At 38.2% G+C, this 22,464-nt stretch overlaps 1 protein-coding gene across 1 annotated transcript in view; it reads right to left on the reverse strand.

The window, feature by feature from the left end:
- Positions 1–22,464, reverse strand: part of pitpnm3 (PITPNM family member 3) — a 100,097-nt gene that overhangs the window by 14,453 nt on the left and 63,180 nt on the right. Inside the window, exons 9-13 of the mRNA XM_058799864.1 lie at positions 20,546–20,703; positions 20,243–20,413; positions 5,357–5,554; positions 4,571–4,719; positions 1,408–1,524 (exon numbers count right to left, since the gene is read on the reverse strand). Coding sequence (XP_058655847.1) covers positions 1,408–1,524; positions 4,571–4,719; positions 5,357–5,554; positions 20,243–20,413; positions 20,546–20,703 — 793 coding nt within the window. The remainder of the gene's footprint in view (positions 1–1,407; positions 1,525–4,570; positions 4,720–5,356; positions 5,555–20,242; positions 20,414–20,545; positions 20,704–22,464) is intronic.

Genomic DNA, 22,464 nt, shown 5'->3' on the forward strand with positions numbered 1-22,464 from the left:
TAGAAGCATTCAGAGTCTCACAACGGAATCAGGAGAGTCTTTCAAAAACAACATGACTGCATAGAAACGCCTTTGACTTGAAAGGCTAGCAAGCGCTCTGATCAAATGCTATTGAGGCCATCAGCGCATTCAGAAGGGCTCAGCGGGCGGCAGAAATAACCACGATTTCGGATCAAGGTCCTGAGTGATCAAAAAAAACATTCCCTGTGAAAAGAAAAGGTAGTGGTGATAACACAGAAGTGTTTCACTGAGCTATACTTAACCTCAGTGAAGGACTGGGAAGAATTGTTCTTTGTTATGGCGGGTTCTTTTGAAAGTGAGTGCTAAAATACTCTGTAAACCTGCACAGGCAGTAGTTTTCAGCAGCACTGTTAGGTAATTGTGTTGATGTGCCTCCGAGCAGTAAATCAAGGTCGGCCGTGATGCTTATTTTCGTCAGGCGTGGATTTCTGCCCACACATACTGAGCTATTGTGCCGCATTTGAGAAACTCAAAGCCCTGGCAGAGGGGGATATTTTTAGTTCCTCTACAATGTCAGGACTCTGCTGCAGTCCACATTTTCACTTGAGTGATATGTGTGTGTGTGTCTGTCTGAATCTGTAGACCAGAGTCAGAAATTAGCCAGGGCTCAGGGGGGAAAAATGCCATTCAAAAGGGACAAAAATGCCCTGTATATTTAAATATAGGGGCCAAAAAAATGTCCCCAATCGAAACAGCTATTACATTAAAAATCTAGTGACAGCAGATAGTATGCTTTATACTCCGACATAGAGACAAGATAATTATTTTAATTACTATTATTATTAGGGATTTAAATGTAAATTGATATTAAAATTCTGGATTATCCAGTGAAACGTCAGACTTCTCTCTGGTGACATATGCTGGACTTTTCCAGTCATTTAGCCAGTTTAAATCCACTTGTTTCTTATAATCGAGCAAAGTCCATGGCCTACATTTTTTCTTTTTTTCCAATAATACAGTTCTACTGCTACTTCTGTTACATTACGAATTTAAGTTTCCAACATTGACTAATATAAATACAATTTAAAAAACCAATAACCAATATAGTACCAATATATCATGCAGTGTCATTTTTATGTGGTTAGAAAAACAACATGCCCACATATTAACTACTGAAAATCAATTCCAAGAGGCAAACATTGCCTCTTAATAAATATCTGACACTGCTGCAGACGGATACCTCTATCACACTGCCATCTAACTGATGGATAACATTACTCAGCAGATTTCATGCAAAGAGGTGTACTATTAATCACAACAGACACTGAAAATGAAGAGCAAGTTGAACTGCCTGGGTAAGAACATAAAGCTTAATGGTGTTTGGAAGTTTTCCAATGTATTTGACAGTATGTTTTGTTTTGTCAGCTCGGCCATGTTTGTCCTTACCCTAAGCTTGACGTGTGTGCGTCTGCGTAGCCACTTCTCCCTCGGACTTGAAGGTGAGAAGGGGGCGGAGTCAGAGTTGTCCATCCCTTGGGCTTTCACATAGTCACAGTGCATCACCTGTCAATCAATCACACAGATATTAGTAACCAATCATTACGGTTATCAAGAGGCTGTGCAACCTCTAAGGGAGTTTAAAGGTGAAGTGTGGAATTAGAAGCAGCACACGGAATTGCAATTGTTTTCCAACAGGTGACAGGTCTCCTGGCTGACCTTGGATACCAAACATGTTATTTGGTTGATGAGACAGATGAGGAGATGTTGGACTATAAATGACCTGCAGTATAGGTAGTATCAGCACATCTTCCTTGATACAAAATGGATAAAATGTGTAGTATGTGGTGCTAAATTCAACTATGAATCAGCAGTATTGTCCTTATTTTCTTAAGGGATAAATAGTCAAGTTGTGATCATTTTCCATCCAAGCGTAAATAATAAGAAAAGCTATTTTCCTCAAGGATAAACACCACAGCATTCTTTAAATGCTGCTACTGCACAGGTCTGATTGAATCAGAATGCAGGTATTAACTCTTCAAATGAAATACAAAATTTTTCATTTTATCTGTTTCCTGCTGCAATGTAAATTGCTACTGTGAGAAATACACTTGAGGATCTAAATCTCTGCAAAATCATGTCAAACTCTGACTTCGATAAAGGTGTTTTATTGTATGCATACGGTCAGTGGAGGCATTAACCGAACACCAGTGACATCGAGTCATAAGACCCAAGTGATCATTTTTCAATTCAAATTGATGTTACAGTCACAGCCAATGAGAACATATTTGATTGTTTAATACACAGCCATCTGCAATGAAGTGGCTGGAACAATGAGATTTCATTGTGTGGGCAGTGCTGCCCAGTGTTACGAGACAGAAACCGCATGTCAAAGACAAAGTGTCAGTCTCACATCAATGTTGATATTTGTTCACTGAAACCGTGATTTTGCTTATTAAAATAAAGCTGAAATAATATAAAATATAAATAGATGAAAGCTTAAATAAAAGCTGCAGTCCGTAACTTTTTTTGGTTAAAAATGGTCCGAAATCAATATTTGTGCAAGTTCATAACCAGCTAGTGTTCAAAACTATCGCCTTACTTTAGCCCGATTCACAACGGTTATCTCATAATAATGTTTTCTAATTTGAGTGGTACGGGTAGGTTTTCGCAGGAAATTCGAGCATGCTGCTGCATCATTACATCACGTCTGTAAACATAAAGAAGTTGTCCCGGCTACTAGGCTCATCTCATGTGAGGATCCTGCAGGTGATGGATCATTTTTAGCCTTTTCTCACAGCAGCTAGAATAATTAAATGTATAATTTTGATGGCGGATTGTAATCCAGAAAGGATTATGTCTTTATGAAACGCATGAATTAAATTAAATTATATTCCAGTTTTAAATGTGCTTCTGATTACAGATAGCCTGAGATTACACAAGATTTGTATTTTAAAGAAAACCAGTTCGAAGGGAGCATAATTTGCTTTTTGGGTTAAAAGAATTTCTTAATATGAAATTCGAGTGGCATGACAATTAGATTAGACTGTACAGAAATTGAAATATACACGTTAATACACACTATACTCAGTCACGCAATGCTGATGTTGTTAACATTAATAATTTTTGAATAAATTATAACAATAATGATAATTTGCACGGTTTGATGTGATATTAGCTAACCGATCGTTAGATTTAATCACCATTGGTAGTGCGATTTATTGTAATGGGTCATATATTCCAAGACATAAGCTAGAATCTGTGATTGCGATGTACAGTAAACATCCACACCGGTGCGTGACTGACTGCAAAACATTAGATTCAACCGCGCTGGAGGCATGCCGGAGCACAACCCCACGCAAGCAAGATAATTCCGCACCCAGCTGCAATTCCAGGTTTTCAAAAAGAGATGGCGACAGAGGCAAAACGTACGGACTGCAGCTTTAAATAAAATTAAAATAAGTTTAAGCTGAAGTACTAAAATTACTAAAACAAAGCTGAATAGAAATAAAAAAAAATTTAATTACCATATTACCATAATTAAAATGAAAACTAGAATATAAAAACAAAAGGTAATTAAAATATTAATAAATACTATAAATAGTAAAATAACCGTCATGTCATACTAAAAAACCCATATTTATATCTCTGAATGATAGTACACGCTTTGGCAAGACTCTGCCTTTTCATGTGACATTTTGAAATGTATAAGTGGTATGTAATGACTTGATCATGTCATAATGACATCTACAATGACCGCTTTCCATTTCGCATGCACAATAAACTAAGGAGAACACAAACATATTAGACCAAATACATAAAACATGAAACCAAAAGCACAAAATTTGCACATCACAACACTATCTGGCGTGTGACACCTAAATCAAACACTGCAGCTGGAACTCTAGTCAGCTCTATTTCTCTCCTTCACGCAGGCAAAGACAATTACGGAGGAACTGCATTCAGAAAGAAAGATTGGTCTATGATTTGCCTAAATTGACTACTTCCTTTCCACCTGTGCCGAGGCCGCTTCTTAAGAGTGAATTTAATAAGAGGTTCCATTTGCATTTGACTCTCTAAAGTGAAGCCCTTGTACATCTGCATTGAGAACTACATCAGTGATTTGATCTTCAAAAGTCTCTGAAAGTGAAGGATGTGCCACATTTATTTGTCTCTCAGCCAGAAGTACGGCTGATATGAGTAAGATACAGTCCTTTTGGCTGAATCGAAATTTCCAGCACAAAAGATAGAGAGGAAGGAAGGGAGCGAATTCAGAACAGCGGGCAGAGAGAAAGGGACTCTTTTGATAGAGGACAGATAGAGGAGAACAGTGTATCTAAAATCTTTCTCTGGTAAAAGGCAAGTCCTGCAGTCTTGTCACGTAGTACTAATTTGATTTCTCTGGCATGAGGAGAGCAATAGTCAGGGAGTCTGAAAGTTATTACATTTTTTGACCTGAAAGATGCACAATAAAACAAAAAAATAAAAAAATAAAAATAAACAATGGCTATAGCAAACTCCTTGGGAAGATCTGAGGTGTCACCGTCTCACAGCAAAATGGAAAACGATTTTGAGCTTTGTTCCAATGTTTAATAAATGGCTCTGAATGTACCTGTCGCAGAAGGAAGGCGACCACATCGGTGGATTCCCAGTATGAAGCGTGGAACAGATGAGGCAGAGCCACTGTAGGGAATGCTGTCAGGACGTCCGGACAGTACAGAGCATAATCCAACCGCTTAGACCCCCACCAGTTGCTGGAAACTATCACATACACAAAAACAAACTACTGGTATATGGTTTATATAAACTATACACTATTGTTCACAATTGTTTGAAATCAGTAAAATTTCTTTAAAGATTAAAGAATCACATTAGTGAAAAAGCAGATACCTGGCAACCACATAAATTTCAGTTATAATTGAGAGAACACTGTCGCCTAATAAACCAGGAAGACAGGGTTTATAATGCGTTTCCCCACTTTTAAGACCGTTTTTATGTCCTTGTATAAAAGAGAAAAACATATAATAGAGAATAATGCTAAACATTACGGCACACTTGCCTCTACTGTACCATTATATATCTCGTTAGAGACAGACAGATCTTGTAAGAATAAAGCAGTGCCAATAAAACCGCCATGTTTTGGACTAATAACTGACATTATGTCCTTTCTTTGCAGCTGAGATACGATCTACTTGAACAGAGTTAAATACACTGCAGCAGGTCTTTTGGCAGCACAGAGTGCCCTTAACACTGCATTGCTTGGCTAGAGAGCAAAAAGCATCTCTAATTACGAGGTTTGCACAGTACTGAGTCTGACAAAAGATCAAAGAGCTTCAGATAAAGTTAGTAAGAGAGTTTAATATTGTGCCCGGAGCTCGCCCACCCGCTGCCCACTCACTGTTGGTGACGGTGCTGCTCAGCCTGCTCTCCCAGCAGCCTGATAACTGGCTATCCATGCTGGTCAAACTGGACCTGCGGACCTCGCCGCCCACCCGCCCACCTGCGCCGTGCTCCGTCTGGGGAGAGGAGTGCGGAGCGCCCACCGGAACTGAGCTACTGGGTAGGAACACGTCAGGGTAGCTGTGGATCTCATCGACTGCAGAAAAAAAACATGTCATGGAGGTGAAAGTTGGATATGTAGATTAGGGTTGGATCAATATCAGAATTTTGGCTTTGGTACAATATCTGCCTCTGCTACCGATACAAATCAATACCTTAGATAAAACAAATGAAATGATTAAATGAAACTAGGGTTGTCAATAGAATCAGTCGTTTAATGCCAATAAGATATATATATATATATAAATTAGGGGTGTCAACGTTAACGCATGTGATTAATCAAATAAATGTAATGCGTTAATATTCTTTTAACGCAAATTAATCGTTTGATAAGGTTTGACCCCAACTTCTTCCCGTCATCGCAGCGCGGAAGGTTATCTATCATTGTGTGACGAGGGTACAGCGATCCAGTGTTGCCAGGGTAACGTTAGCAGCACAAGTGGGCTATTTTGAATATACAGTCGCGGGAAAAATTACAGAGCCGTGGGCTGCGGTTTTTTGAGCTAATTTTATAATGTACCGCGGCAGCTCAACGTGTATATAGACAAATAAAAATTCAAATAGATCCTTTTACTAATGTGTATTATACTTGGAATGTATCCCTGGCAACTTAAGAACGGAGAGGTGGTTGTAACATCACAAACAACGTGAGTTTCAGCAGAGCATACATGTTAAGGCTTTTACACAGCAGAAATAAACATGACAACAGCCACTATAGATTATATAAGATAATAAACGCACGATTACGGTAAGATATTTGCATGTGATTTTTTTTTAAATGAATGTGTACATCTGAAATGCTAATTTGTGCAGCAATATAAAAGGCTATAAATAGCATATTTTAACAACAGTAAACAACCAAATTCCACGTGATCGCAAAAGGAAGTTGTTACAAACACTCGATGGTGGTTTGAAGTGAGTTCTGAGTAAAAGTGTACTATTAATCTCATGAATTGTCTTATGAAGCATGATGCTAATATTAGCTCTAATGTAGCTGCATAACAGGTCCAGTTCTTCTTCATAATGCATTTTGTCATAATACTTCACGTAAGGTCACAAGAAAAGTTTTGTTGTATTTATTTAGAAATGCTTTTGATAATAGTTGGGTAAATGTATACTGGGATTGAAGCGATGTGGCTTGGTAAACGTTTTATTGCCAGTTTAAAAGCTGATAATGACTGAATAAAAACAAAAGAATAATGATAAAAGAATAATAAGGATTATGTCTCATACCCGGCGGAAGTGTGAAAGGTTCTGTTTCCTTAAACTAGTTTGTCATGCATTTCTTTTTCAACACATTTACAGGTAAATCCTAGTATTTTAAATTTGCGATTAATCATGATTAATCACTGTCCATGACGATGATTAACGCGATTAAATTTTTTAATCGATTGACAGCACTAATATATATATATATATATATATATATATATATATATATATACACACACACACTTACAGTATCTCACAGAAGTGAGTACACCCCTCACATTTTTGTAAATATTTTATTATACCTTTTGGTGTGACAACACTGAAGAAATGACACTTTGCTACAATGTAAATTAGTGAGTGTACAGCTTGTATAATAGTGTAAATTTGCTGTCCCCTCAAAATAACTCAACACACAGCCATTAATGTCTAAACTGCTGGCCACAAAAGTGATTACACCCCTAAGTGAAAATGTCCAAATTGGGCCCAATTAGCCATTTTCTCTCCCAGGTGTCATGTGACTAGTTAGTGTTACAAGGTCTCAGGTGTGAATGGGGAGCAGGGTGTACTCACTTCTGTGAGATACTATACAGGTGCTGGTCATATCATTAGAATATCATCAAAAAGTTGATTTATTTCACTAATTCCATTAAAAAAGTGAAACTTGTATATTATATTCATTCATTACACACACACACTGATATATTTCAAATGTTTATTTCTTTTAATTTTGATGATTAGAGCTTACAGCTCATGAAAGTCAAAAATCAGTATCTCAAAATATTAGAATATTACTTAAGACTAGGGCTGGGCGATATGGCCTTAAAAAAAAAATCCCAGATTTTTTTCACAAAAAATCAGATTTACATCGATTTTCTTTTTCTCCCCTACTTAAAATCAATCTGCAGATGACAAAGAAATTGTTCAAAACAAGTTTTAACTTTATTTTTTTTTTGATTTTCCCTTCTGGGATTTGATCTGGATTTCCCCCTTGGGGTTAAAGTGCAATCAGAAACAACAAGCCAAAGAGACAAGATGGCAGGCCCTGCCATTGTAAACAGTGAAAATGTAACATAACATAACATATAACATAAAACGTAACATAAAACATAAAATTATGTGACCCTTTTGATAAGTTTTCTTTAAACACAAGTTTAACATCTTGCTATTCAGTAGATAGGAGGTAGTTCTGATAAAGGATGGACGATGACATCGTGGGGGTTAGGGGGTGTGCCCAAAGAGTGAATCCGTATTCAGAAAGGCACGGAAAACGAATAACGATTGCCTGTTACAGTTACATTACAGTACATAAAATGTCACTTACCACATAAACAGAGTAAGGAGAGAAGAAATATACATTTTCCTCCCTTGTATTTATTCTCCGCAGTGAGTCAATGTCATGGACGTAAGGGTAGAGCAAGTTTACATATCTTTCTAGTCTATATCCATCTTGTAATCCCGCTGTTTTGGGTATTTAAAAAAAAAAAAAAAATTATTTGTAATAGAGCAGACACTGACTGTTGTTCATGTATTTATGACCTCATTTGGCGAGACAGCAGATGCTGAAAACACTGCGCGCTTCAGTATGTGTGTAGCAAACGAAACTGCGCGTCTGTGCATTCATTCATAAGGAGACACGCAGGATTCATATTTAAATAGTATTTTTGCAGCTTAACATTTACAGATACTAGTTCATATCGCAATTTGATTTAAGTGTAATGACCTACTTTTGATTTATTCATCCAAACTTTGACAAATTCAATGACATTTCGCGTTATACAGTACATTCTGTTTTTATAACGTGATTCCGTCCGCGTTTTCCGCATCGCGGAAATCATAAGCCCTGATCGCACCGCGACGCTCACGACCGGTGTAGACACGGTGTGAGTTTTTTTATGGATTATGTTATAGCCCTGCTTGTTTTTTTAAATGTTTTTATGAAATCTCTGTATTGCTCATATAATCGTATTATTTACTGCCATGCGAGCCACAAATTAAAGCTTGGCGAGCCGCATGAGTCTCGTGAGCCACGCAACACTGCTTTAAGGGATCCGCATTCCGCAGTACACGTCATCTTTGCGAACACGTTGGGATGCGGCGGAAACGCTAACTAAACTCTAATATGGCAATCGCGCGTCGGGAGGGCTGAGCCCTTTCGGGACTACGGGAGCGTCGGCGGATGTTAAAGAGAAAACCGATTTTCATTCAAACAAATCGACGTGAACTACACATTCGAGTTAATCGATAAAATTGATTTATCGCCCAGACCTACTTAAGACCAATACAAAGAAAGGATTTTTAGAAATCTTGGCCAACTGAAAAGTATGAAAATGAAAAGTATGAGCATGTACAGCACTCAATACTTAGTTGGGGCTCCTTTTGCCTGAATTACTGCAGCAATGCGGCGTGGCATGGAGTCGATCAGTCTGTGGCACTGCTCAGGTGTTATGAGAGCCCAGGTTGCTCTGATAGTGGCCTTCAGCTCATCTGCATTGTTGGGTCTGGTGTCTCTCATCTTCCTCTTGACAATACCCCACAGATTCTCTATGGGGTTCAGGTCAGGCGAGTTTGCTGGCCAATCAAGCACACCAACACCATGGTCATTGAACCAGCTTTTGGTACCTTTGGCAGTGTGGGCAGGTGCCAAGTCCTGCTGGAAAATGAAATCAGCATCTCCATAAAGCTTGTCAACAGAAGGAAGCATGAAGTGCTCTAAAATTTCCTGGTAGATGGCTGCGTTGACTGTGGACTTCAGAAAACACAGTGAACCAACACCAGCAGATGACATGGCAGCCCAAATCATCACTGACTGTGGAAACTTCACACTGGACTTCAAGCAACATGGATTCCGTGCCTCTCCACTCTTCCTTCAGACTCTGGGACCTTGATTTCCAAATGAAATGTAAAATTTACTTTCATCTGAAAAGAGGACTTTGGACCACTGAGCAACAGTCCAGTTGTTTTTCTCCACAGCCCAGTGAAGATGCTTCTGACGTTGTCTCTGGTTCAGAAGTGGCTTGGTAGCCCTTTTCCTGAAGACGTCTGAGTGTGGTGACTCTTGATGCACTGACTCCAGCTTCAGTTCTCTCCTTGTGAAGCTCTCCCAAGTGTTTGAATCGGCTTTGCTTGACTGTATTCTCAAGCTTGCGGTCATCCCTGTTGCTTGTGCACCTTTTCCAACCCAAATTCTTCCTTCCAGTCAACTTTGCATTTAATATGCTTTGATACAGCACTCTGTAAACAGCCACACCTTTCAGTAATGACCTTCTGTGAATTATCCTCTTTGTGGAGGGTGTCAATGTTCGTCTTCAGGATCATTGCCAAGTCAGCAGTCTTCCCCATTACTGTGCTTTCAAAGAACAAGAGATACCCAGAATTTATACTGTACGGATGGTCATTTATTCAAACTCAAATGTAAATATTCTAATATTTTGAGATACTGATTTTTGACATTCATGAGCTGTAAGCTCTAATCATCAAAATTAAAAGAAATAAACATTTGAAATATATCAGTCTGTGTGTAATGAATGAATATAATATACAAGTTTCACTTTTTGAATGGAATTAGTGAAATAAATCAACTTTTTGATGATATTCTAATTATATGACCAGCACCTGTGTGTATGTGTGTATATATATATATATATACACATATACATACATATATATCTATCTATCTAAATCAGACAAAAATATAGGTGCGGGGCGGTTGGCGGGTGGATAATTTATTTCAAGCTGCGGATTCGGGTGACGTTTTAGCTCATCCGCGCACCTATATTTTTGTCTGATTTAGATAACCGCACCCGATCGTCACATACAGGGTTCATACGGTCATGAAAAACCTGGAAAAGTCATGGAATTTTAAAACAGCAATTTCCAGGCCTGGAAAGTTTTGAAAAAAACAAAACAAAAAATAAACAGAAAGTTTTGGAAAAGTCATGTTTCACAATTCTCTGTACAATATAATTATGTTTAATCAGGTCCTGAATTTCGGTGTGGTATTGCGCATATATCGCATTACTCAAGCCCGCAGCTTTTGACTTTAAAATGGAAATTCATGCAAAACATTTATTCAATATAGCGTGTAGATTAGATGAGTAAATAAATTCACACAAACCATCAGATCAAATCAGTCATTTGAAAACAGCTTGAGTGATTCAGCTGTACCGTGTCTTCTCTCTTTGACCTTCTCTTCACATAGGCGCACCCAGTGCTGCTGCACGCTGCTATACAAGACTTTAGCTTGCGTTTCGGTACAGTTGACAGAATTGTCAATTGCCTAATCGGTCATTGTTGCATCCTCACAAAAATGTATAATTTGCACGTCTTTTTAAGCCTTTCGGTACTCGCATGCTCCAGAGGCGCTTTTCTGTGCGCTCAGTCACATGCAAAGCGTGCGCTTGTTGCGCTTCAGTGGCCAAATACACACAAAATGATGTCAAAATGGTTGTCCTGGCGAGTATCCTCATAAGCACTGTCGGCTTTGTCTTAAGTTAATGTAAACAGTTGCGAATGAAAACGCATATGTATCAGTATTGGATCCGTGAAATAGGTCTTGTGACAGCAGCCTAATAAAGTTGTGCCGTCAAGTATGTTAATCGAACAACAAGCTAGCTCCGGCTCGGACACTTTCCAGACACCGAGCCGGAAAAGGTGGATGATGCCCGCGTCGTCCAGCGGCATTCCCCTGGCGAGCTGACAGAACTCGGCCGCATACTCGTAGAAGGGGAGATCCAGGCGGGCAAGGGCGAAGATCTGAGCAGCGACTTCCATCGCCGCAGGAAAAAAAACAGGAACAACAACAAAAAAAAACAACTGACAAAACGTAGAAAAAAAAGGGGGGGAAACTGTAGAGGTTACGATTTTGGTCGGGTCTTCTGTCACGATTCGTTGGTAGGAATGAGAGAGAGATGTGGAGGAACGTTGAACAGACTTTAATACTGGGAACACAGGAAACACACGACATCCAACAAGTAGACCCGACAAACACAAACTGAATGGACTGGGGCTTTTAAGGACAAGGAAATCAAAGGAAAACAATACACACCTGGAGCAAATTAACTAACCTAAACGAGGACAGGAACAAACCAAATATGGGCACGAGAGGAGGGGAAACACAAGACACAGGAAGACAGGACTGACATTTGAGAATTTATTTATTTTTATAATAAATAAATAAAACAAATACCGGCTCATTCACGTTAATTGGCTCTCCTCTCTCATTCGGCTTAAAGCCAAAATGTTCCCACACCGGAGCAGAAGATTGCGGCTTTGAAACCAAGTCCATTGGGACTTGTTCTTTCTAACCGGCTGTAGATGTCACGAAACACTTTATAACGCAGTGGGTTCACGCCTTCTCTTCACCTGTCGCTGTCCGCTCTGTGTGCGTGTGCTGCCTAAGCCCCGCCTCCGCCACAGAGAGCAGACGAGATGACAGAGGCAGCACGATCGACTAAAATGTTGGTGATATTCATTTCGATGTAAAAAAAATTTATATAATCATTATTTTTAATTATAAAAAAATGATCAGTCGCAATATATCGCGGCACCAAAAATGATCGCGCTCATTTCCATATATCGTGCAATAAGTCGATATATCGACTATCGCGACAGGCCTACTGTATGTGTGTGTATTTATATATACATAATAAATATACACAGAACACACACATATATTATGCAAACAAAAGCTTTAATTTCAGATGCAATTAATCGCGATTAATCATTTGACAGCACTAATATATATACTGTATATATATATATAATTTTTTTTATTTTTTATGGATTTTCTTTGATTTCATGAAAAGCATGTGAATATAAGTGAATAGGCCTATACAATACGTGTTTGTGTGTGAGAAAGACAAAAAAAGAGAACTGGCTTGATTCTAGACAACACCACGCCATGACCCCAGAGGAGCCTGTTTAAATTGAATTTATAAAACCCTCAGCCACTGCACAACCAAAACAACAAAAGCCTCCCTTTCACTCTCAATATAACTCACCACAACGTCAAACTATGTTTGTGCAACATCCCTAAATGCTTCCTGACAGGGATCAAGTGCTATCCTTTCCTCCCTCTTTGAGAACACAGAATGACATGCAGGCAGAAATTCTTTAAGTGTCCACCCTGGCTAATCGGTCCCTTTATATGCCTGCTGCCTGTTATTTCTGACAGGGGTAAATTGAATCTATTTTCATTAGTCCAGCAGCCTGTGCAGAAAACATCCCATTAGGATGGCCCACATTATGAGCGCAACCACATGCACGTCTGAGCTGGAATATATATATATATATATATATATATATATATGTGTGTGTTGTGTGTGTGTCACATTGGCAGCTGTGTGCCCCTGACCACTACAGGTGGTAAAGATCACCTCTCCTCTGTCATTCCAACAATTGGCTTCTCTCATTTGCCATTGCTATGGGCTCGCAAATGGCCAGGGTTTCAGCTATGATGACAGTCACTGAAATGTGGGGGACGGGGATGGTTGGATGTCTGTAACAGACAAGAGCGTAGGAACAATCCGAAAAGTGAGGTGAGGACAGATTTGAAATCATATCATCATCTTTTCACAAGTATGACATGGTTTAAATGCCTACTTGCCACATATACACACATATCCAACTTATTTTTCAACGCTGAAGTAAGCCATTTTCTGTGAACTTGCAAGACTTCTGGTTCATTAGCCACAGTGGGGAAATAACGAGAAGAATAACAAAGTGCACTACAAACCAGTTTGTTCATAATTAAAGATAATACATTAAAATAATATGGTAAGATACACCAGTTTGCAATATAATTTTGCCCTTTATGACAACTGTGAGGGGGGTGAATTTTTTTTTATAACTCAACTGTTTAAATTATATTAAGCCTTAAAGTACTGCATAATTAAGGGCGTGGCCACTAGAGTGACATGTGGATTGTTGTTGCTGCTGTCACTACCTACAGTCTATGGTCACTACTAGCTCCACCCACATCCACCCTCTTTGCACATTTTTGTTTGTCCAGGAGTGACACACAGTGACGTGCTGCCAAGATGCCAATGACTGGCTCCGCCCACTTTGGGCTTCAAAATGCTCTTCTGAACCCTACGGGTGACGTCATGGACACACCTCCATGTTTTACATAGTCTACGAGCCAGACCCATAAAATGTACAAATGGCCACACTCACTCTAAAAAATAAGGTGAATAGAAAGTTTTAAAACTAAACTTGACATGAATGTCCATCACTTTAGTATTTTTGCAACAATTTGTTTCCTAAAACACTGTAGCAACAATTTATAAACAAAGATGTAAAAAATAAATAAGTAAAATACTACAAATAAAAATTTGTTTGTGTGTGCATACATATGTACATATCTATATATAAATAGACAGACAGACAGATAGATAGACAGATAGATAATATAGTAATAAATAAAAAAATAAATAAGATATCAAATAGAAATGAATATATAAAGTTAAGGCCAATTAAAGTAGTAATATTCAGAATATTTGAATGTGTGAAACAATTCTCAATGTTTTGTAATCATAATTATGCCCAGTTTGCCATTCATGAACTGACACATTTTACCCCACCCTCCCAAACAGGGGGTAAGGCGAGTTATAATGATTGGTACGCAGAGCTGGGTAGTAACTGATTACATGTAATCTGGATTACGTAATCAGATTCCAAAAATTAAGTACTTGTAATCAGAGTAAATTACATTTTAAAATACTCGTAATCAGACTACAGTTACTTTTTTATGGATTACATGATTACATATTATTCACACAATAGCAATAAATTATTCATAAATCATTGATTCGCCCTAATTTCTCTTTTTCATCTTTTAAATTTTCCTTTCTAAAATAGCCAACCAATTATATACATATTATATATGTATATATAGTCCAGTTTTGTGGACATTCACACAAAGATCAGTTATTAGTCAGGTGGCGACTGTATTTGACCACTGGATATACAAAAATCTTTTCAGGTTTAAGAAGGGTTTCAACATTGCATCAACTAGGCTACTGATGAACACATTCATTTTTATCTGAATTATTACTCTGTATGTTTTTTAACCATGTATTATTAATTATAACTAATTAAAATGCACATATTCACGTTATTTCTTAGTTACATGTAATGCAGGCATTCCAAAACTTTTTGTCATCTAAACCTTATTCACCAAATATGTTTGCTTTAAGTACCCCTTAGATTTTAAAATAAATATTTCAATAATTAAGTAACACATTTGCATGCTCACGGTTTCTTTGATGTTGATTAATGATCACATGGCATGCAGGTAAATAAAAATATTTCATCTTTTTTTAGTAAGTGTTTTATTTAAAACAAAGACTATAGAAATGCAAAGACGGTTCTCTCCTATACTTATGAACGGGAGAAACTGCAACGCGCAATATGGAGGAATAGTCCCACCTTCTAAATGAAAGAGCCAAATTTCCCATAGAAACCTGACTAGACCAGCCAATGCACATGTGCAGTATAAGCACGTTATGACCCCGCATGCGCATTGCCTGGTCTAGTCTGAAAAATATGCTTTTTAAACGCTATTTGAGCATAAGAAACAACATTCATGGGGCAATTAATTTCAGGTTTTTGTTGCTGATTTAACATTTTGAGTTCAGCGAGCAGTTTGAGATTTCAGGATTCCCCCATTCATTAAGATAAGTCTTCTACGAGCTGCCCGGAGACATTGCAAATTAAATATGGCCGCCAAGTGAAGAGACTTTCCTCGAAAGGGAGTTCAAATAAAAAAATAATATTTTAAAATTAAAAAGAAAAAAAAAGAAAGGGAGTTTGTTTTAAAATGACTTATTTTCATTTAATTTTTTTATGATTTAATTAATTGTCAGCTTTTCATTAAACTCACAACCCCCCTGCAGTTCCTTTACGAACCCTAGTTTGGGAAACCTTGATGTAATATATTTAATGCACTTCATGTTGTAAATTACAATGAATGGAACAAGTTTTTTTACTCTTTGCATTTTTTACATCATTATGGTACAAGGTAATGCTATTTAAATCAATGTGATAAACGAGTTAAATCAAAAGTAATCTAAAAGTAATCTACCCTGGTAATAGGGGTCTGGAAAAGAGGAAACGGAGGGCTTGGAGACGAGCAGGGTGGAGGGCTGGTGGACAGAGAGCACGATACTGAGGCTAGGTGTGAATTCTAAGCAAGGACAGCCCTATCAGTGCTGGTCATCAGAACGAGCCTCTGCGATTTTATTGCTTTCCAGTCATGCTGACATCTCTGAGAGCTTGGCTAAGGCGTGTTCAGAATCTGCTTATGCCTGCCCCAACTGTAGCCACAAACTGCAAAATGCTCCAGAGAGCCAAACTCTTCTATCTGGGTACAGTTTTGCAGAGTTAACCCCCACAGTCTCTCAGCTTGACCTTTTCCGAGGAGTTTTTGCCGTGCACAGGACGCTGCTTAATTTCTCATGTCACTAAAGGCCTTGGAGCCAGCCGCAGAATACAAATTCACAGGAGCTCTCGCTTCAGAAAGCATGGACAGAAATCAGACAGCACCATTACACCAAACCTGGATGAACACAGGAAAGACGACTGCTGTTTATGCAGACATGAGGAACAGGCAGGGAGACTGATCACACTTTCGATACAGAGTTCATTAGTCTTACCAAAGCCATCTATTTACGTGAGCGATGGGCTTTTTACAACAATCACACTCATTCTTACTAAGACGAAGCATGCATATAAATAGTAGCAAACATATTCTGGTGTGATCACGACACTGACGAAAACATTTGCGTGTGAGATTAGCTTGACAAATGAACAAACACTTAACTTGTGTACAGCTAGAAAGCACAGATGCAATGATAATACATCAAGGAGGATAACTGAAAACATACAATTAAATGGCCATTTCCTAAGTTCATGAGTCACCCATTCAATTATACTTGAGAAGTGAGACCTGAGCAACAGAGAGAAAGTGATAGCGATTAGAGATACAGTAAATGAAAACAGGTAAATGGGGGCAGGAAGGAGAAATTGCAAACAGTGCTCCAGAATGCGACCAAAATGCAACAAATTAAATGTTATTCAAAATTATAGGTACATTTTATTACAATCAATGTGGCGTGATCAAATCGTTGAGTGCATGTTTGCCTCCATTCAAAATGTTGGGGTGGCAGTAAGACTTTTGAGAAGAAATATTTTTGTTTAGTAAGGATGCATTAAATTGATGAAGTGACTGTAACGTGTTAATGCTTTGTTTTTAAAAAAACACATTATTTTTCACATAATTAACCTCTCTGTCCCTTCTCCTTCGAACGCTCCGACGATTTCCTGTTTTTATGAGGCCCCTCCTTCAGAAATACGCAATGAGGCTCAGATTGGTTAGCTGGGCCAGTGTGTTGTGATTCGCTAAACCACCGAGCGTGCATCTAAACGTCCCGCCCCTCAGCTCAGCGTCATGTGCTCCGGTGTTGTGTTGTATTGTAAACAATGACGGCATCAATATTGCTTATCAATTTGAGCCCGATTGAGACACAGCGGATATTAGTGAAGAGGATCGCGCAGAACCTGTGCAAGCACAGCTCTTAATGGTATGTTTTTTGTTTGTTGTTGTCTCATACTTTTAGATGCGCTACCTGTTATTTATAAATGCTTCTGCTTATGTTAACTTTTAATATACGGTTTTATCCTGAGCTTTAATACAGCAGTGTTTATGACGACACAAACCCGGGAAGTAGCTCGTTATAGTCCCTACCAGCCGTATTTATAGGCATTAAACTGCCATAATTTCAAAAGACGATATATTTGTTGGCTTTCTTCTGCGTCGTAACTTTGCAGATATTGTTTATGCTGAAACAGCAACATTACACACTAACGTTAAAAAAGTGAAATCGCAATTAAACACCCCTTTAAAATATATTAAATTAGAAAATTATTTTTGATTAAATAAATGCAGCCCTGGTAAGCTTAAGAGACTTTATTAAAAAAAAATAATAATAAAAAAATAATAAAAAAATAATAATAATAATTACAATAATTACAAAAAAGCATTACAGCTATAGATGACTCATTACAGAACTGTGAGTTGTTTCCAGTCAAGTTTGTTTAAGTGCTTCAAGTTTGTATGTGCTTCAAGCTATTGGGACGTACAACTAGCAGCATATCATATTAAGATACACAATAGTATTTTTTTATCGTTTTATTTTATTATATAATTCTAAAATAAAAATATATATTATAATGTATACTTGTTTTGTTTGTTGTGGTTATTTTGTGAATTAATGTGTGCTTTTATTTTGAGCCAGTTCCCACCTCCCTATTCCCAGGTTTTGACTCCAATGTAACAAAGCTCATTGATATCAGGAGGAGGAGCCAGGAACTGGCTCAAAATCAACGAACACTTACATTTTTTAATACTTTATTTTAAATGGTACGTAGACTTACTTTAACATCTTTTATACATCTTTTTAAATCACAGAAAATGTTAGTGATTGTTGATTAATCAGTAGCAAAATAAGAAGCTATACACTTAATGAACTAAAGAATATATTCAGTTCCCATGTGCTGTACACACAACCGTCAGAGCAAGACAGTGCTTTCAATCATCCTTATATACTGAGTGCATGTGTAATATTTGAAAAACTTTTTATGAGCAAGTTTAAGTCAGGAGCCATGATTAGAGGTAAGGGACGTTCAACGAAAAAACCCCCCCAAAAAAACAAGGAACACGCACTGAAACACAAAAAGCAAGATCAATTGAGCAAAAGGTCTTGTTCAAAATACTGGCTTAGCATGACTTTTAAACAACCGGGCAACTCTGAGAAGATTGAAGACTAAGGCACAGCATTTACTACTACACTGTAGAATAACTCGAGGGACATTTGAGATGAGGGCGAGGTGGTATATGAGCTCTGGGCATGAGGGGCTGAAGGCAATGCGGAGATGAGAGGAATACAGAGTTCAGTGGAAAGAATCAGGCTGTTCTACAGCGTAATGAGAAAAGGAACTCCATGATGTCGCTTCACATATGGCTTTGGGATCGTGGTCCCCAGTTTCCAGCTACTTGAAATTAATGGCTCCGGATTTTCAGTCAGCCGCCAAATGAAATGAATTAATCCAAATACACAGGAACAGCATAAACACGAAAACAGATGGATATCAGATACATTTCTCACATTAAAGGCCTGCTGAGTAAATCTGTAATGATTCATAATGGAAGAACCCTACACATGGGAGGCTGCTCCAGAGATACTCCATTAGGATGGCAATTATTAAGTACTGCATTAAAACGGAGCATGTGTGTGCGGTGTGTGTGCACATGCATTAAATTAGACACATCCACGCCTCGGTATCTAACAAATATTGTGATATTCTTCGCCTATGATCAGCAGAGTGAGACTTGATATAATTAAAAGTCAGTGTCACATTTCCTGTGAGACACAGACTGCTTCCTCTCAATGGCTGATGCCTCTCTCTGTTGCATTGTATTGACAAGGGTTGTAATCCCTCCTTTTTCAGGAAGGTTTCACAGTTAAAACTATTTGCTTTCCTGTCAAATGATCTTAAAAACAGCTCATTTACACCATGTTTAGAGTGGAGTTTTTACGTTCCTTGAGATTATTATCCTTGAGCATTTTCAAATTTGTTTACTATTCATTATTTCAGTTTGTTTTTGAATAAATGTTCATCTTTTCATCTTCTGAAAAGTCTGTTAGTTGAAATAACATTAAATATTTAATGTGTGTGTATTAGATGCAAACTTGAATACAAGCAAAATTTGAAAACTAACTGAAATGGCCTTAAAATAATAAAATTAAAACTGAAAAATCAATTTAACCAAACTAGAAAGATAAACAAATCTTATAAAAATGACAATCACATCAAATAACTAAATCTTAAACTAAAACGAATATTTAAAATGAAAATATTAATAAATACTATACTATTTGAAAAATACTAAAACACTAATTTAGCCAGATTTGTTATTTCTGTCATTGAAAGGTTTCTAAAGGAAACATCATTAGCTCAATAATATTTGTCCTAGTTCTAAGCCTAGCCTAGAAAATAGAACAAGCCTAAAATGGATGACATGTAAGTTAAATATGTCTGCAAAGCAGGATAAAATATGCTCTAAATAAATCAGGACCTCATTACAGAGCAAGACACCAGCCTGCAGAACTTGGTAAAACTCCAGGGAATCTGACATTGAATAAAAGAATTTTTAAGGGGGGAAAGAGGGGGCACAGTATTGCTCAGGTTAGCAGTTGTCTGTCTGGAAAAGAAGGAAGTCACAGAAAAATCCAGTGTAGTTTCTTCCCCAGAAAACCTTGTTAACAGCCAAACCAGAATAATTACTCAAAATAGCACACAGAGACAATTTGGCAATCCAAGATAAGCGCATTACTGTGACAAAGCAATTATGAAACATAATAAAAGGAACAAATGAGTGAATATTGCACTTTATTTGTGCATGTGGTTTAGCGGCCTACAGTATAATTGATTTTCGTTGGGATATCTCACTCACCGATAAGGTTGGAACGACCGTCTCCCAGAGGATAACGCTGGTAGCGGGGCACAGGGAACGGAGGCAGTTTGTGGAATTGGGAGTGCAGCAATGGTTCGAGTCTAGAGGCCGACGGGTCAGAGGGGTAAAACAGGTTGACTATCTGTGAACATGCAGGCCGGAGCTGAGACACTGCAGGACAAACAGAAAAGATAAAGATGACAAAATTAATTGTAAATATGACTGAGGAGGGAGAAACCATAACAGGAATGTATTCAGAGGACAATGTGTCCTGAACATTAATTGGAGAATTTCCACACCAACCCTGAACAGCTGGAAGCACAGTGCGTCTCATTGCAAGCACCAATCCAAGAGGACAACCCAGCAGAAAACAATCCGACACCTCAAAGTCAAAGCGACCTGGATTCAATACTAAACTGGTGCTGCTGCTCAGTCTCAGGTCTGTTCCATCCTGTATCAGACTGAATACACACACACAAAAGATGACATACGAGTAGTTGTTGCCTTTGGCATTTTGGGAGTTATTTAAAGCAATAGTCCACACAAATATTTTCTGTAAATTTCCCTCAGGCCATTCAAAACGTAGATGCATGCGTTTCTTAATCAGAATAATTTGGATAAATTAGCATTAAATCATTTGCTCACCAATGGATCCTCTGCAGTGAAAGAGTGCCATCAGAACGAGAGTCTAAACAGCTTATAAAAACATCACAAGTAATCCACACAAACCAATTTAGAAGTCAATTTACATCAATTTAGCATGTTTGTAACAAACAATATTTATAATATTGCTTTTTACAGGATGGCCTGAGGGTGAGTACATTTTTGGTGAACTATTCCTTCCAGAATACCCAGACAAAAAGCAGAATATACAGTTGTCCTCACGGATATCAAATAAAGTGCATACCCTGATATAAAATCATATTCAACCCCAACCGATTACAGCATGAATCTTCCGGTTGGACTGTCAACAACTCTTCTCGCAGCGTTTCAAACCTCCACCCTGTTTTCGCACATTGTTTGTCTTTATTACCATCATACTAGGAGCGATGACAGAAAAGCTCTTAAAGACTCTGGCTATCTCACCTCAGACTGAGTGTGAAAAGGATGGGGTGTACAGGACCCTGGGGACAGATGATTGGGAGTGAAATGTAGTAGAGCTGAGGGGTATGGATGAGCTAAGTGATAAGTCTCCCTCAGGCCCAGCACTATCAGTCCTGGGTGAGAAACAGGGCTTTTGTCCAGTACTCCTCTCAGCGGCCCTTTAGTGACTGCACAAAGGCGCAAGATATAAAAACCTATGACAAGATAACCTGCATTGTAAGGGCTGGTAATGAAAAAGGTCCCTAGATCAATCTTCAATAGGAAACCAGGTAAGGTGCCCTTAAAGGGATACTCCACCCCAAAATGAAAATTTTGTCATTAATCACTCACCCCCATGTCGTTCCAAACCAGTAAAAGCTATGTTCGTCTTCGGAACACAATTTAAGATATTTTAGATGAAAACCAGGGAAGCTTGTGACTGTCCCATTGACTGCCAAGTAAATTACACTGTCAAGGTCCAGAAAAGTATGAAAAACATTGTCAGAATACTCTATCTGCCATCAGTGGTTCAACCGTAACATTATGAAGCGACGAGAATACTTTTTCTATGGAAATAAAACAAAAATAACGACTTTATTCAACAATTCGGCACCGTAGCGCCATTTTGGAGAGTATCACTGCACGCAAAATGCATACGCTCTTCCGTGTCAGCCTCGACATAGGGATGCGCTGTTTGCGTTCAAATCAAAGTGTAAACCCACGTAGAAACCGTATCCCTATGTCGCGGCTGACACGGAAGAGCGTACACATTTTGCGTGCAGCGATAATGGCGCTACGGTGACACTATGGTGCCGAATTGCTGAATAAAGTCGTTATTAAAAGTATTCTTGGCGCTTCATAACGTTACGGTTGAACCACTGATGGCAGATGGAGTATTCTGACGATGTTTTTCATACTTTTCTGTGCCTTGACAGTGTAATTTACTTGGCAGTCAATGGGACAGTCACTAGCCTCCCGGTTTTCATCTAAAATATCTTAAATTGTGCTCCGAAGACGAACAAAGCTTTTACAGGTTTGGAACGACATGGGGGTAAGTGATTAATGACAAAATTTTCATTTTGGGGTGGAGTATCCCGTTAAGCCAGCATTTTTATAGAAAAAAAAACATTAAAATTTTT

The sequence above is a fragment of the Onychostoma macrolepis genome, chromosome 15, assembly GCF_012432095.1.
Source record: "Onychostoma macrolepis isolate SWU-2019 chromosome 15, ASM1243209v1, whole genome shotgun sequence".
NCBI classification, from domain to species: Eukaryota; Metazoa; Chordata; class Actinopteri; order Cypriniformes; family Cyprinidae; genus Onychostoma; species Onychostoma macrolepis.